Source organism: Heptranchias perlo, chromosome 10 (assembly GCF_035084215.1).
Source record: "Heptranchias perlo isolate sHepPer1 chromosome 10, sHepPer1.hap1, whole genome shotgun sequence".
In the NCBI taxonomy this organism is placed as follows: Eukaryota; Metazoa; Chordata; class Chondrichthyes; order Hexanchiformes; family Hexanchidae; genus Heptranchias; species Heptranchias perlo.
The window spans coordinates 61664677-61681407 of record NC_090334.1 but is presented as its reverse complement, the minus strand read 5'-3'; the positions used below and the strand labels follow the sequence as shown (position 1 = coordinate 61681407).

General features: G+C 38.9%; 1 protein-coding gene across 1 annotated transcript in view; it reads left to right on the top strand.

The window, feature by feature from the left end:
* ppp2r5eb (protein phosphatase 2, regulatory subunit B', epsilon isoform b) overlaps positions 1-16731 on the top strand; it is a 112554-nt gene that overhangs the window by 90003 nt on the left and 5820 nt on the right. Inside the window, exons 8-11 of the mRNA XM_067991921.1 lie at positions 8149-8202; positions 8303-8353; positions 12413-12532; positions 15142-15269. Coding sequence (XP_067848022.1) covers positions 8149-8202; positions 8303-8353; positions 12413-12532; positions 15142-15269 — 353 coding nt within the window. The remainder of the gene's footprint in view (positions 1-8148; positions 8203-8302; positions 8354-12412; positions 12533-15141; positions 15270-16731) is intronic.

Sequence of the window (16731 nt, the reverse complement as noted above, 5' to 3'; positions counted from 1 at the left end):
AGACTCTCTTGTTGGAGATGGTCATTGCCTGCCACTTTTCTGGCACGATTGTTACTTGCCACTTATCAGCCCAAGCCTGGATGTTGTCCAGGTCTTGCTGCATGCGGGCTCGGACTGTTTGCCCTCTATAAGTGCATTACCTCACGCTTCTCCGAATTGAACTCCATTTGCCACTTTTCCGCCCACTCCACCAACCCATTGATATCTTCTTAGTGAAGAGGATAGCTGTGGACACCATCAACTAAGCTGCCAATCTTTGTGCTGTCTGCAAATTTGTCAATCATGCCCCCTACATTCAAGTCCAAATCATTAACATATACCACAAACAGCAATGGACCCAACACTGAGCCCTGTGGCACACCACTGGAAACGGATTTCCATTCGCAAAGACATCCATCGACTTTTACCCTTTGTTTCCTGTTACTGAGCCAATTTTGGATCCAATTCACCATGTTTCCCTGTATCCATGGGCTTTTACCTTTCTGGCCAGTCTGCCATGTGGGACCTTGTCAAATGCTTTACTAAAATCCACGTAGACAACATCCACTGCACTACCCTCATCAATCCTCCTTGTCACTTGCTCAAGGAATTCAATCAAATTTGTACGGCATTACCTTTCCTGAACAAATCCATGCTGACTATCCCTGATTAAACCAGGCCTTTCCAAGTGACAGTTTATCCTATCTGTCAGTATTGATTCTAATAGTTTGCCCACCACCGAGGTAAGATTGACCGGCTTATAATTGTTCTGCCTTTCCCTCGTACCCTTTTTAAACAGTGGTACTACGTTTGCAGTCTTCCAGTCCTCTGGTACCTCCCCTGTACCTAGTGAGGATTGGAAAATGATCCTCGGAGCATCAGCTATTTCCTCCCTGGCTTCCTTCAATAGCCTAGGAAACAATCCATCCGGCCCTGGTGACTTATCAACCTTCAAGGATTCCAGTCCCTCTAGTACTTCCTCTCTCGTAATGTTTACCTTATCCAATATTTCACACTTTTTCTCTTTTAACTTCTACGTCCGGATCATCCCTTTCCTTTGTGAATACGGAGACAAAATATTCATTTAAAACCCTACCCACATCCTCTGCTTCTACACACAAGTTACCCTTATCATCCCTGATAGGTGCCACCTTTTCCTTCTTGTTCTTAATGTACTGATAAAACATCTTGGTGTTTTCTTTAATCTTACCAGCTAATATTTTTTCTTGCCCTCTCTTTGCTTTCCTTATTTCCTTTTTTACGTCATCCCTGTAATTTCTATCCTCTAGGCTTTCTGCAGTATTTAGTTTTTTGTGACAGTCGTAAGCTTTCTTTTTCTGGTTTATCTTGCCCTGTATTCTTCTAGACAACCAGGGGGCTCTAAATTTGGCAGTGCCAGCCTTTTTCTTTGAGGGGACGTGAATGCATTGCAACTGTAGAATTTCGCTTTTTAGTGCCGCCCACTGGCTTGCCACTGATTTCTCCTCAAGTAGTTGTGTCCAGTCCACTTCTGCCAAATCACCTCTTCTGTAAAATTTGCCTTCCCCCAATTTAAAACGTTTACTCCTAATTTAACTCTGTCCTTTTCCATAATAATGCTAAAACTAACTGAATTGTGGTCACTGTCCCCAATATGATCACCCACTGTCACTTCACCCACTTGCCCATCTTCATTTCCCAGGACTAAATCTAGAATTGCATCCCCTCTTGTTGGGCTTGTCACGTACTGGCTAAAAAAAGTTCTCCTGGACACCGATCAAGAATTTTGCTCCCTCTGTGCCCCTCACACTGTTTGAATCCCAGTTGATGTTAGGGTGGTTGAAGTCCCCTACTATTATTGCCCTCTTATTTTTGCACTCAGAAATTTGCCTACATATTTGTTCTTATATTTCCCTTTTGCTTTTCGGGGGTCTCTTGTGTACACCTAATAGTGTGACCCCCTTTTTTTATGTCTTGGCTCAACCCATATGGCCTCGATTGATGATCCAGTTAGCATATTATCCCTTCTCATAACTGTAATTGATTCTTTAACCAATAATGCTACCCCCCCTCCTTTTTTATCACCCACTCTATCCTGCCTGAAAACTTTATATCCAGGGATATTGAGCTGCCAGTTATCCCCCTCTTTAAGCCAGGTTTCTGTTATAGCAATGTTTACCATGCTGCCATGTGTCTATCTGTGCCCTTAGCTCATCTGCTTTGTTTGTAATACTCCTTGCATTGAAGTATATACCCTTTAACCCCGTCAAATTCCTGTGCTGATCACTATTTAACCTTTGCTTCTTTTGCCTTTGAGTCGCTAACTGTGTCACTAACTGCTTTTCTACTTCCCGTTTCCTGGTCTGAATTTGTCCTATCTGTACCTGCCCTTTGGTTCCCATCCCCAACAGAACTAGCAAATGCCCCCATGAGGATATTGGTCCCTGTTCTGCTTGGGTGCAACCTGTCCAGCCTGTACAGGTCCCGCCTTTTCTGGAATCGGTCCCAATGCCTCAGGAATTTAAACCCCTCCCTCCTACACCATCTCTCAAGCCACGCATTCATCTGGTCTATTCTCCTATTTCTGCTCTCGCTAGTACGTGGCACTGGGAGTAATCCTGAGATTACTACCTTTCGACGTCCTGCTTTTTAATTTATTTCCTAACTCCCTATATTCTGCTTGCAGGACCTCATCCCTTTTTTTACCGATATGGACCACGACCTCTGGCTGTTCACCCTCCCCCTTCAGAATATCCTGCAGCCGCTCCATGACATCCTTAACCCTAGCACCAGGGAGGCAACATACCATCCTGGAGTCACGTCTGCGGCCGCAGAAACGCCTATCTGTTCCCCTTACGATGGAATGTTCTATCACTATTGCTCTCCCATTCTTTTTCCTGCCCTCCTGTGCAGCTGAGTCACTCGTGGTGCCACGGTCTTGGATCTTGCTGCATTCCCCTGATAAGCCATCTCCCTCAACAGTACCCAAAGCGGTATATCTGTTTGAGAGGGAGATAGCCCCATGGGACTCCTGCTCTACCTGCCTAGTCCTTTTACTCTGTCTGGCGGTCACCCATTTCCTTTCTGCCTGTGTAATCTTTACCTGTGGTGTGACCACCTCACTGAACGTGCTATCCATGATAATCTCAGCATTGCGGATGCTCCACAGTGAATCCACCTGCAGCTCCAGCTCCGAAATGCAGTTAGCCAGTAGCTGCAGTTGGACACACTTCCTGCACACATGGTCGCCAGGGACACTGGTAGTGTCCATGACCTCCCACATAGCGCAGGAGGAGCAAATCATGGGTGTGAGCTCTGCTGCCATGACTTGCTTTAGATTAAGCTCGTTAGTTACTCCCTTTTAAGGAGCTTACTCCTTTAAATTACTCTTAATTTAAAGAATGTTAACTACACCAGGGACCTTGAATGTGATATAAAGGCCAAAAAATATCGTGAGTTTTGTTTGTTTTTATTTGGCACCTAAAGCAGTGTAGTATTAAACACTCATACAGAGGGCCAGTTTGAATCTTGTCCTCAACTGACATTTGACACAAGGTTGTAATTTGTAATTGGCCTTATGCTTGGAGAACTTTTTGAAAGTCATTATGCTCAATAGACATACATTTCCTGTTAGTTGACAATGGAGTGGAATTGATGAGAGCTGTGGGAAGGTCTGTATTGAGGAAATGAAGTAGCTGATGAATGCAGCACTAAGGAAGCTTAAAGGAAAAAGTAAGTTTATAAATGTTTCCTAATTCTATCAGTAAAGGATACTACACAAGTTTTGGGATAACACTGTATTCAAATGAATGGATTAAACTGTGTAATACATGAGTGATGTTGTGTCTTCTGTTCAGTTAGGGGCACAAGTTGTCGAAACATCACATCAGACTCGGACCCAATTAGTGTTCTGTTTATAGAACAGAGAATGTTAAAATTTCATAGATATTGGTATAAAGGGTGGGAGAAAAAAGGAAATGGCACACTTTTTTTACATTTGTGTGACTTCATGGCGAATTACCATAGTTGTGTGCAGTGATTTTTACTTGTAGCAAGAATGTGTTTTCCTGTGGTCTGGCCATTACAGGGATTGTGAAGTAGAATTATTTCTGGGCAGTTTTGAAATTAATTTTTAATATTTTTTAACTTTATTGAAGTGTGGTGATATGCCTGTTCTATTTTCCAGTGGATCAAATTGATTCTGAAAAATAACGTGAATCCTGGTCATATGGCATAACGCTTGATCATTGAAAGCAATCCTGTGTTATCACACTGCCACTGTCATTTTATCGATGACTACTCGGTGTTAACATGCTGCCGCTGCCCCTGCCAATGTATAAATGGCCTTTCGGTGATGTTACACTGCCGGTATCGTAGTATACAAGAATTTAAGTGCTAAATTTAGATGGTATGCACAGGGATCACTCTCTTATGGCCCAAAGTACAAAAGCACCTAATGTAAAAGCGTCTTTAAACTGCCAGAAGGTCTAGTGTGTTTTGTTAAGTTGTCGGTGCATGCAGTGGTACTGAAATAAACATGAATACTAAAGAAATAAAAATGCTCAAATGTTAGCTTTGAAATGCAATATTATCTATGAATTACTAAAATTAGTACTTAAAAATAAGAAATAGGAGCAGGAGCAGGAGTAGGCCATATGGTCCCTCAAGCCTGCTGTGCCATTCAATATGATCATGGCTGATCTTCTACCTCAATTCCACTTTCCTGCCCTATCTCCATATCCCTTGATTCCCTTAGTGTCCCAAAATCTATCTCAGTCTTGAATATACTCAACGACTGAGCATCCACAGCCCTCTGGGGTAGAGAATTCCCAAGATTCACAACCCTGAGTGAAGAAACTTTTCCTCATCTCAGTCCTAAATGGCCGACCCCTTATCTTGAGATTATGACCCTTGGTACTAGACTCTCCAGCCTGGGGAAACAGCCTCTCAACATCTACCCTGTCAAGCCCTCTATTTTAATTTTAATTTTTAAAAAAACCTAGTTATGTTTGACTCGATGTGCTTCTTTTCCTTCTATCCCATTCTCTATCTGCCCTATTATTAATCATTTCTAATCCTTTTGTAATTTCTAAGTCTTTTTTACTTGTTTTCTTTCTCCTTCCGGCTCCAATCAGCCTTTTTGGAGGTGAGAAGAGCTTTGAAAAAAAAATTGGGTTTTCATTGACTGATAACTTGTTTTAATAATCAACTGTTTAGTAGGCCCATCATTTAATAATGGATCTAGTTGCCTTTTAATATGCAACGATCAATCTTTAATTTCCTTATGACTGCTTAAAAACAAGTAGCTCTGTCAATGAATTGATGCATTGGCACTCCCTGGAAATTGACAACACCTGGATGAGTAAATATTTGCAGCGCTCAGACGGGTTTATACTGAGAGTTTGGCATATAGAGTAGGGCGCAATGACCGATACAAAGTACTGATTTAGGAACTATAAATTTTACTTGAAGTAAGGCATTGATTTCTATCTTCTCATTTACTTGAGCGAATTCTCTGGTTGAATTGCCTTACTGTGTAGTTCTGTGTAATTGTTGATCAGTGTTGCTTGCTGGGTTAAGTTACAGGTTGATTTATGTTCTGCATTTCTCTAATTAATTGACCTTGAAAACATTGTGTGTGTGTGTAGCTTAGATAAAATCTTGATCTTCATAACAATTTGTCAGCTAATTTCTTGGAAAGTAATATATCAGAATAATTAATGATTCTTTAGCACTTATCTGTGTCTTAGGCATTCATCTTCTCAATTAACTTCACATTATCAGTGCTGTAATTTTTAAATTTGTCATGCACGTGTTTCCATTCATAATGCAGTAACACTGCTGTAAATGGCAAGTAGTACTTGAAATGTACTGGACTGAGTTATTTAGTGGAAGGAATACCAATTGCAAAAAGGAAATGTCAATATTACTGTGACTGTAGGTACACAGTGAATGGTAGTCCATAGCAATGGGAGTAAAAGAAAGATATGGGTGTGATTGTCAGTTCATTGGAAGCATCCAAGCAATATAAAGGTGTTATCAACAAAGCTGATATGATACCAGATTGATGGATCTGATACTACCAAGCCAGAGATGAATTGGGGAAAAAAAACTGCAAATGTTTGAAATCTGAAACTAACCCGGAAATAAACAGAAGGTCAATTAGCATTTTAGGTGTGGGCTCTTTGTCAGAACTAGAAACTAGAAGATAACCCAACCTTTATAGGACTAAACAAACAGAGGATTGGGAAGAACAAGTCAAGGGAGCTGACTACTGTCTCAAAGGCAGTTATTAGATTTAATGGCCTGAAAATTGGTTTTTCCCTTTTTAGCCTTTTAAAATAACCTATCAATGATACACTAGGATCCTCTTAGTCAGACAGTGTAGGAGGCCTCAATTTTAAAATTCTTCGTGTTCAAATCCCTCCACAGTCTTGCCCCTCCCTTTCTGTTTAACCGCCTCCAGTCCTGCAACCCTCCAAGAACTCTGCATTCCTTCAACTGTGGACTCCTGTGCAACTCCCACTCCCTTCAACCCATCATTGGCGGCTGTGTCTTCATCCTCTAGCATTTCCAATGACGTATAAAAATGTTGATTTACTTGAACAGCTTTTCTTGTGCTTTTCTTAAGAGTTGTATTTTTATGAAAATAGATTTGTTAAACTTTGTTCTCAAACTAGTTTAATCTTATAATGCCTGTTATGTTTTTGATAATTATAGGACACTGCTTCTGTTAAATACTATTTATATCTATTTATATTTATTTCATGCATCGTTATTTTATTGAACTAATGCCAGATTGTTTTTCTCACGAGGATCTATGCTCACTAAATGCTGGAGGTGTTCAGAATATAATATTGTTGCAAAAATGTGACTGTAATTCATCTTAAGCATCCCTGCGTAATAGTAATGTATAAATATTTGAAGGTTATAATTGTCTGGAGATAATCTTTGAATAGAAGAAATTAACTTATTTTTGTAATTAGTTTACCGCCCCATCTTCATTCCAATATCCCATCAAAATACATGCTTGCGAGCTGTAGTTGAGATGTGGAGGATAGCAAATGTTTCCTGATATTAAGGGTCAAGTCATGAATATGAAAATATTATAGACCAGTTAAGCCCAACATCTATAAAGCAGAAAAATGCTTGTGAGCGTGACATGGGCTGTTTTCAGCACCTCATCTAAGGAACAGAGGTTGCCATAAGTTGGCATGGATTTACAATTTTTTTAAGCACAGGAGGAGGCCATCCAGCCCTTCCTGCCTGTTTAAATTTATGTCCCTCTAGGGAGCTGATTTTACACAGTCCTGCTTTTTCACCAAACGAATCCTATTTTTCTGCTCTCCCCATACCCTTTTATATTCTTTGAGTAATTGTTCACCACTTCTGGTAGTGCATTTCACTTCCAGTGACACTCCTCGTGAAAATGTTTCCTCTAAGTTCCCCTTTATGTATCTAGTGCATATTTTGAGATCATGGCTTCTTGTTTTCGATTTACCTACTAATGAAATTATCTATGTCTTTACCTTGTCTATTCCTTTGAGATTTTTGAACACCTCTTGTCAAATCCTCCTTCAATCTTCTCAGTTAGAATCATAAACTCATGTCTCAATTAATCTGTTGGAATTCTTTGAGAAAATAACTAAACTAGCCGAGAGTTCAATAGGGAGGATTAGGGGAGTTATAGGGCTGGAGGAGGTAATGGAGAAAATGTAGGTCCAGGCATGGAAAGATTTAAAGAAAATAATTTTAAATTTAAGGTATTGGGTGACTGGGAACCAATGTGGGTTAACGAAGATGAGAGTGATGGGTGAGCGAGACTTTGGGATAAGATATGGACTGTATTAAAGTTTTCAGTGGTCGAAATAAGAAATAATTCCACACAATTCAAGTACAATGCCATCCAGAAGGACTATCAGAATCCACTTTCTTTTTATTTCTTTCTCATTTCATTTCTGTCTTTGTAAACTTAAGGCTGGATAGGCATTTAAGGCCAAGCCTGATTGTGATAAATTGCCGTGCTCTTAATTGATTTGCTTTGCAGATTGGACAAAAATATTGTTCCCTGTCCTTGTGACTTAGACCTAATAGAATCGTTTAATTCTTGCATCAGTGAAAACTCCTGTTTAAAAAAAAATAACTGTCTTTTTTACTAGTTTTAACAGTCATTTTACTTTTCTTTAACAGTTGGCATATTGCATTGTACAGTTTCTAGAAAAAGATCCAACATTAACCGAATCGGTAGGTTTTGCTTATGCTTCTCAATTTAAAGCTTTTTTTTTAAAAAAAGAAAAGTTTAAAATGGATTGATCTTAAAATGTTTTCCGGTATGCTTCTTCAGGTCATCAGGGGTTTACTAAAGTTTTGGCCAAAAACCTGCAGTCAGAAAGAGGTAAGCAAACAGTCTGAACCTAGACTTGCCTGAATATGTGAAAAGAAGATTTAGGCTGATATAATTATATATAAGATATACACAATAGGCATTATCAGTGAAATTTTAATTACATAAATAAAATTGATAGTTCACTGTTCAATCACTTGTTTCCATAGCACTAATAAACACAATGCACTGATTCAGAGCATCAACTTTAGAATTGTGTTCTGCATATGCTTCATTGAAAAGAAATCTGCCTATTGCTGTAATATTCTAAGTTTAAACTCTCATTTCAAAATAATTTATTGGACAGTTTTAAAAAATTCAAATTTTTTTTGTCATTTGTAGAGTATTTATCAGGATCCCACTACAAAGTATTTACAATCCCATAAGTACTAGAGAAAATTAAGTGATCTAAAAAAACACGAAACAGCCACATTCTTGTATCTTCTATGAAGATATGTTGTGAGTGTACTTATAAGCTAAATACCTGGTTTCCTATATAGTTTGAATGCTACCAACTAATGTAGTAATACTGATTTTGTATTTATATCTTGAAGATCTGTTGTGAGAATGTACAAAATTGTAACAACATTCCTAGCTCTGGTTCTGTAAGAATGGAAAGATCAGGTAGTCTCCTGGTGGTTGACTCTGGTGCAGTTACCCTATCAGTAACCCCCCCCCCCCCCCCCCCCCAACCCCTTCCTCCAAATACCATTATTAGGATTGTAACTTTGACTTCCGTTGTTTCTCCTTGGTAGTTTAAATTTTTCACTGTCTGGTATATCCATTGTAACCACTATTGGAGAAGTATTGTCAGAAACGCCTAGCTGATTATATCCACTAATAATTGACTTATAATTTCCATTATGTGGAAATGCAACATTATTACATGTCCATTAAAATGATTGTTCTGGACTGACTGCAACATATTGATAATTCATGCAGGTGAATGAGCATTGGCCACAGAAATTCAGTTGTTGAATCTCATCTTGGATGTGAATTAATGTAGCATGCAATTAAATCAGGAAGTGGGAGAATAGCTAGCAGAAAAATGCAGGCTTAAATCGAGTAAATTAATGTGCACAGTCTCTCATTTCTAATAACCTAATAGTTTGCTAATGACAGATTTTGGTATGCTGTGACCAATTTTCATGTTTTGATGTATAAAATGTTCATTTTGTTTCCAAATTTATAATTTTCAAAGTTTTGAAGCCTTTAGTTTCTTTTTCCATAAACTTAACAGCTTTGCTTCATAGAAACTTTCACGTATTAATTTAAAAAAAACTCATACCATTTCATAGGCTTGTGCCTCTAAAAATTATTTTTCTAAGATATACACATATGTCCTGGTGTCACAATTTCCATCTGTTCCCACTTCCCCATTGCACGGTGAGATCATCTATGTTCTGTGTGTCAGGTATGATTGACGGTCAGTCATCTCTGACACTGAACCAATCATATTCCAGGTTTCCAAGTCAGAATATGGGGACAGGCATTCCTGCTTATTCGGGTCACAGCAGCACCCCAAGACTTTGACAAAATAGTGATCCTGGTGAAGTAGTAAGATTACTTATTACTTTTCTTTTCTGCATCACAAGCAGTAGAATTTTCTAAATTAGCCATATCTACTACTATTGAATAAATCATCTGTAAACAAAGCAAATCCATAATGTGCTTGACTAGGTTTGTGTTTCAGAATATAGGTGTTTGAGAGACTGTATTTAAACTCTTTACTTGTTGATAAACTACGTTTTAAACTGTTGTGTGGAAGAAGTGATGGCCAGGTAAAATAAACTTGCTCAGGTTTTACTTGGATTTGAGGGAATCCCATTAACGACCCAATTCATAATTGGCAATAAAAATTGAAGGTGTCGTTGGAACTTTCAATTCTGGCAGGGCCACAAAACGGGCGATCTAAAATCAGCCACCTATAATACATATCGTGCGGTTTTCCGTTCCATTGACTTCAGTCAAGTTTGGGTGTATAACGGGCAGCCAATCAGTTACCACCCGTCTCATGTCTCTGACGAAGTTGAAAGTTCCACCCATTATTTTGAAGAACAGATTTTCATTTAAAATGACTTGAAGCAGTATTTAGATTCTTTGTGCCAAAAATGCATTGTGACTGGGGTGCTAAGTCCTTTTTTTCAACTTTTCTGATAAGTTACACTTAACTTTTTTTCATCACCGGTTTCAAAATAATGCGGTTGTAATATTTAAAAGAAATTCTGCCTTATGCCCAGCACATTACTAAAGTCAATATTGCAGACTATTGATTTTGAAAAAAACACTAAGTTCCTCCACTTTATGATGAAATGCTAATTTTTATATTGGTATAAATTTTTGAATTCCCAAAGTATGGAAGGTGCTTTGAATGGCCAAGATGGGCTGACTTTTTCTTTTGTACTGTATTTTTGTTAATACCCACCTCTTCCATTGACAAAACCAATCAGGATTAAATTAAGCTTGACCAACATGACAAAATGAACACTGACTAAAGAGACATTGAGATGAGTTGTGAATGTTGCTAGCAAAATTTCTTCTGATTAGTATGCTGATTAGCAAAATATTAAAAAAATCTCTGTTGCTAGTCTGTTGGAATGTGATTCCAGAAAACCTAAACATTGTCCACAGAATATCAGCACTTGAGTTAAACTTTTGGACCCAGAGTTTCCGCTAGATTGCGCTGGCTTTTTCAACGCAATCCGGCTGAATCAGTGCAAGATGTTGCAGAATTTCGATTTACACTGGGCATAATTTGCGCCCAGCGTAATTTGAGTCTCCGAGATCTTTTGCACTGGCTCAAGAATTATTTAGCTGAAGCTGACCTCGCCCGCAAAACTGGCCACTCCCCCCCCGATCGAAATAACAAAGATGATGAATTTCCGCCCATTGCGCCTGCCTGCTGCCATTCGAGGAGGTTCTTAAAATTAAGCTTGTTTTTTTTAGGCGTAAAGGCATTAGTAGGTATATTTTAAATGTTTTAAAATATTAAATATTTAATTTACTAAGAAACTGACTAGTGTACACCAATGAAAGTAGTAAATGGTTCAGTATAGTTTTTTGAATCATTTTCAGTGATTTAAAACGAGGTTACTCACAGGTGGAGGACTAGACACTTAATAAAAATCCTTATTTTTAGTGAAAAACCCATTCTCAGCTGTATTAATAAAACTGCACCAGGTTACCACTCAATGAATATTTTTTATTGCAAAATAAATAAATAGTTACGCCATGTTAAGCTGCTGAATTGCGCTGATTCGAGCAAGTTTTTACGTTTGTGATTATGTTAATGCATTTTAGCGGAAATTCTGCATAAAATGCACCAGCCCAATTTTTGGGCGCAATTTGCACCCAAATGCTGATTGCGCCCAAAGCGGAAACTCCAGGCCTCGATGTTTTGGAAGGAATAAAGTAATATTCTGGAATAATTCAAAGTGCTGTACAGAATGAAGGCTATGTGAAGTACATACAAGAGAAAAATGACTGGGATCCCCAATGTCTCGGCTATTAGGAGCATGTAACTGAACTCTGCAGATCAGAAGATCACAGGTTCGATTCCTGGCCTGTGCTTAGGGCGTAGATCTCGGCCAGTGTGGCAGTAAGGGCACTCCTACAATTGGCCTCCTTGCCCCTGGGCTACATGGGGAAATATCAACCAGTCACTAATCAGTAATTCCTGGTGGAAAGTGGATATTGGGTGAGGGGATGATTAGGCTCCCCATAGTCGAACAACCTGCCAACAACACACACAGTGGGGTCACACATGAAGATTGGCCACCTGGGTGAGGTAACAGGGTTAGTGACACTTGTAGAACGGTACCTTCCAGCAGTGGACACTTTCAAGAGGGGCGGACAGGGGAGAAAATTGACACAAAAGAAAGAAAAATGACTGGATTCAAAGATATAGAATTTACAAAAAGATTAGCATGTTCTGAATTACAATTACATAATGTTAGACGATTTATCTTCAGAAAATTATAGTGGTAAAATATTTTCTGTGTTGTGAAAATTTGATGGAAGTTAATAACTTGTCTTGCCTTATTATTTATATTGTTACTTTTTTTAAACCAGGTCATGTTCCTTGGGGAGTTAGAGGAAATCTTGGATGTTATTGAGCCATCACAGTTTGTAAAAATTCAGGACCCACTCTTCAAACAAATTTCCAGATGTGTTTCCAGCCCCCATTTCCAGGTTAGAAATTGCTTATTGTGCCATAGGTTAAAGTACTATTGCTGGTTGCACATTAGGTCCTGTGACTTGTATTTACAGAAAGTAATTTACATTCAACGAAGAAAGTATTAAATCTGTTAGTACAACAGTGTGCTGAGTGGAGGCATTGGAGGATAAATGCATGCTTTATTTCCATATATATTGGATATTAAAACAAAATCCCCACTTAGCTTCAGACTGAAAACTATAGCATCAGGTTATATTTGCTGCTAGTCCCTCTAGCTATATTTGTTCTTTTCTTCAAAATAATAAATCTAAGAATTTTTGAGTCATTTGTGCTGATCTTAAGTTTAAATTATTGTCATAAACAAATTGTAGCCCATACCTTGGCCTCCTTAACTATTGAATGTTGACACGTTTCTCATTGAAAATGCATACGATTTTGAGAGTGCTTATTTTTATATGAAGTTATAAAATTAAATACTCAGAACTGAGAAAGTGAAGAGCAATACTGTGCTACCGCATCTCTGGGCAGTGATGTTATTACTGTTGAGAAAAGCCCTATGAATAGAAAAAAAAATACAGAAAATCATTAATCTTGAGGAGTTTCGGTAATCCTGAAACCTGGTTACAATCCTGGTTGTGGCAGACAATTCATAACCAGTGCATAATTATTTTTATTTTGGCGCATGGTATACAAGCATTTGAAGGCTTTGATTTTTTTAGTGGACTAAACTGGATTTTTGGTGATCTCCATTCAGTTCAAATGGTTGCCCCTATAACAAAATGTCACTGCTCAACTCTGTAGCCTGACTTTTTTGCAACTATCGTTTAAGGCTGGTGGTAACCCAATTAAAATAAATAGGTTGACGCCAATTGGAAAATCCAGGCTTGTGGCTCCATTTTGTGGCGCACGGTCTGCAGGAAAATGAAGGAGGACTTAGATAAACTGTGGCTGTCTGTAGGAAAATCAATTTTTGCAAAATGAGATCTTTAATAATCTCAACTTCACATTCCTATCTTCACACTGCATTGGAACCTGGGATGGAAGACCAAAAGGAGTCAGAGATGCTGATGTTTTATTTTTGAGTTTAATTCTCTTTACTGGTATAAGAACACTGGGGTTGATATCCTGACAAATATGTATCATGGAACCAGAATAATCCTTAATTCCCTCACTGTAACACCTCATTAAGAAAACGTCTGGGGTTTACTGCCCAGGAATGAATGACACCTAAAGTGGCTTGTTGAACTGACTTGCATCACCCAGTCCATACTGAATTTACACTTGCCTTATTAATCCTCACATGGGATACCTAGAAGCTATTGAGCGAATGAATGAACCTGTTTCACCAAATTATCATAGCGCGTGACTTGTCGTCTGACCTCTAACAACTATTTATTGACTACAAAATTAGAATTATCAACTATTTAAATTTAAACAGTATACAATTAATAGATAGGTAACCCTGTGTATAACTATTTCTAACAATTAGAATAACAAATAATTGAGTTACTCAACAATGAGTAACAGAGGTTGTAAAGGTAATGAAATAGTGTTGCCATAATTCAGTATTACTGAATTGCTGATTTGTCAAGTTATGGGTTGAAATCTGTCCAAGACTGACACAAATTGGTGAGATTAATTTAGGATTAAACTCCTTAGATATCTGACAAATTAACAGCATTGTGTAGCCAGTCTGTTGAATAGATTACAGTCTATATGCGGGTGCTTAGCAGTGTTTCTAGTGCTTATCCTTGTCCTTACGAGCGGTGAGGTTCAATTGATTTTCCTCCTCCACTGGGATGATGGTATTAGCTTCTAGGACACTCGTGTCTGTTAAAACTGATTGGCACCAAAAGAGGTGAACCCTTGGCATACGTCACCCACTACCAATACCTAGGCATACCAGACTTCTTTCCACTTCCTTAACATCGCAATCTTTTCTTTTAACAAAGGGTCCTACACAGGACCAGATCAGGCATGGTATATTTATGTCCCACTAATGAGCTATCTCCACCAAGGGCCTTTTAACACGAATAAGTAATGTTAGTTTAAATAAACCTTTTCATGGTTTTAATTAGTTTTGATTTCCGAGCCATTTCCAGCATTCAATTCAACTACTGACTCCATTTTTTTTGGACACTTTTAAGCTGAAACTCCATTTTGGGAACATATTTCGGACAACTTACAGGACATTTTCTTACACTGGTGAAGCCAGCTAGTGCTAGAAGAGCTGATCTGCCAGCTCACTGCTTCCCCACATGCCCACCCATGACTCCTGCTGCAACGCCCATGAGAGAACTGTCCAAAAGTCCTTCCCAATGCCAACTCCACCAAGCTATAAGAGTGAGCACTCTAGGCAATGTACACTCATCACTGTCAGCAGCCTCTGCAGTGTTGATCTCAGCCGACTAAAATGAATACAGAATCTACCTGTTTCAACAGACTCCACTTTTACAAAATGTTTTTGTTCCTGAGTGACACATGGGAGATCGCCCAGTAACTATAACAAATACAAAGTGTATGTAGAGGAGACACTGTACTTCCCAGTATTTGTGCTGCTTGTACAGAACAATGTCTTTTTAAAATATTGCTGAAAATCTAATTGTCCTTTCTGTCTCTTAAGGTGGCTGAAAGGGCGCTTTACTACTGGAACAATGAATACATTATGAGTCTCATAGAAGAGAACTCTTCTGTAATTCTGCCTATCATGTTTCCCAGCCTTTATAGAATCTCTAAAGAACACTGGAACCCGTATGTATTTTTATATTTAAAATGAAAATATTTCTATTGCCTTCGAGAACTTTATTTTTCTGTATACCACACCAAAGTTATTCTCTCTTGGCTTGTACCCGAACGCCTGCACCTTGCCTGCCAATTCCATCCACCTTTCCGACTGTTCACTCTGGCAGAACTCAGTAGTGCGCAACCTCGTGTCCTGGTTAATCCTAAAATAGGTTTCAAACCCACACCTAGTCTGTCGCCAAGACTGCCTACTTGTTCGTTTGTGACATCATCCACCTCCGTTACCAGAACTCTTATTCACGTCAAGTTACATTGAGTCTATGGCATAGAAATAGGCCATTCGGCCCAACGAGTCTATCCCGGCATTTATGCTCCACGCGAGCCTCCCTACTTCATTGTCAGCATACCATTCTATTCCTTTCTCGTGTGCTTATCTAGCTTCCCCTTAAATGCATCTATGCTATTTGCCTCAACTACTACTTGTGGTGGCAAGTTCCACATTCTTACCAGTCTTTGGGTAAAGAAGTTTCTCCTGAATTCCCTATTGGATTTATTAGTAACTGTCTTATTTTATGACCTCTAGTTTTGGACTCCCCGCAAGTGGAAATATTTCTCTACGTCCATCCTATCAAATCCTTTCATAATAAAGACCTATATCAGATCACCCCTCAGCCTTCTCTCTTCGAGAGAGAAGAGCCCCAACCTGTTCAGCCTTTCCCGATAAGTATATCCTCTTAATTGTGGTATCATCCTTATGAATCTTTTTTGCACCTTCTCCAATGCCTCTATCCTTTTTATGATATGGTGACCAGAACTGTGCACAATACTCCAAATCTGGTCTAACCAAGGTTCAATACAAGTTTAATATAACTTCTCTGCTTTTCAATTCTGTTCTCTTGAAATGAACCCTAGTGCTTGGTTTGCCTTTTTTATAGCCTTATTAACCTGCGTTGCTACTTTTGAGTGACTTGTGTGCCAATACCCCGCGATCTCTTTGCTCTTCTACCCCATTTAGACTCTTATTATCCAAGCTGTATGTGGCCTCCTTATTCTTCCTACCAAAATGCATCACCTCACTTATCTATATTGAAATTCATTTTCCAATTACATGCCCATGCTGCAAGTTTATTAATATCCTCTTGCATTTTGATGCATTCTTCCTTTTGTATTAGCTACAATACCACCCCCCACCCAACCCCCCGAAAAATTTGGTGTCATCTGCAAATTTTGAAATTGTATTTCCGATTCCCAAGTCCAAAACGTTAATGTAAATTGTGAATGATAGTGGTCCCAGCTGTGGAACACCACTTGCCACTTTATGCCAGTCTTCTCCAATTCCCTCCTTGCTGACTGGCATCCCCATCTCTACTTTACACAAACTCTCCCTCATCCAGAACTCTGCCACCTGCACCCCATCCTGTAGTAAATTATGCTCACCTATTGCCCCCATCCAGGTCAACTGCACCTGGCT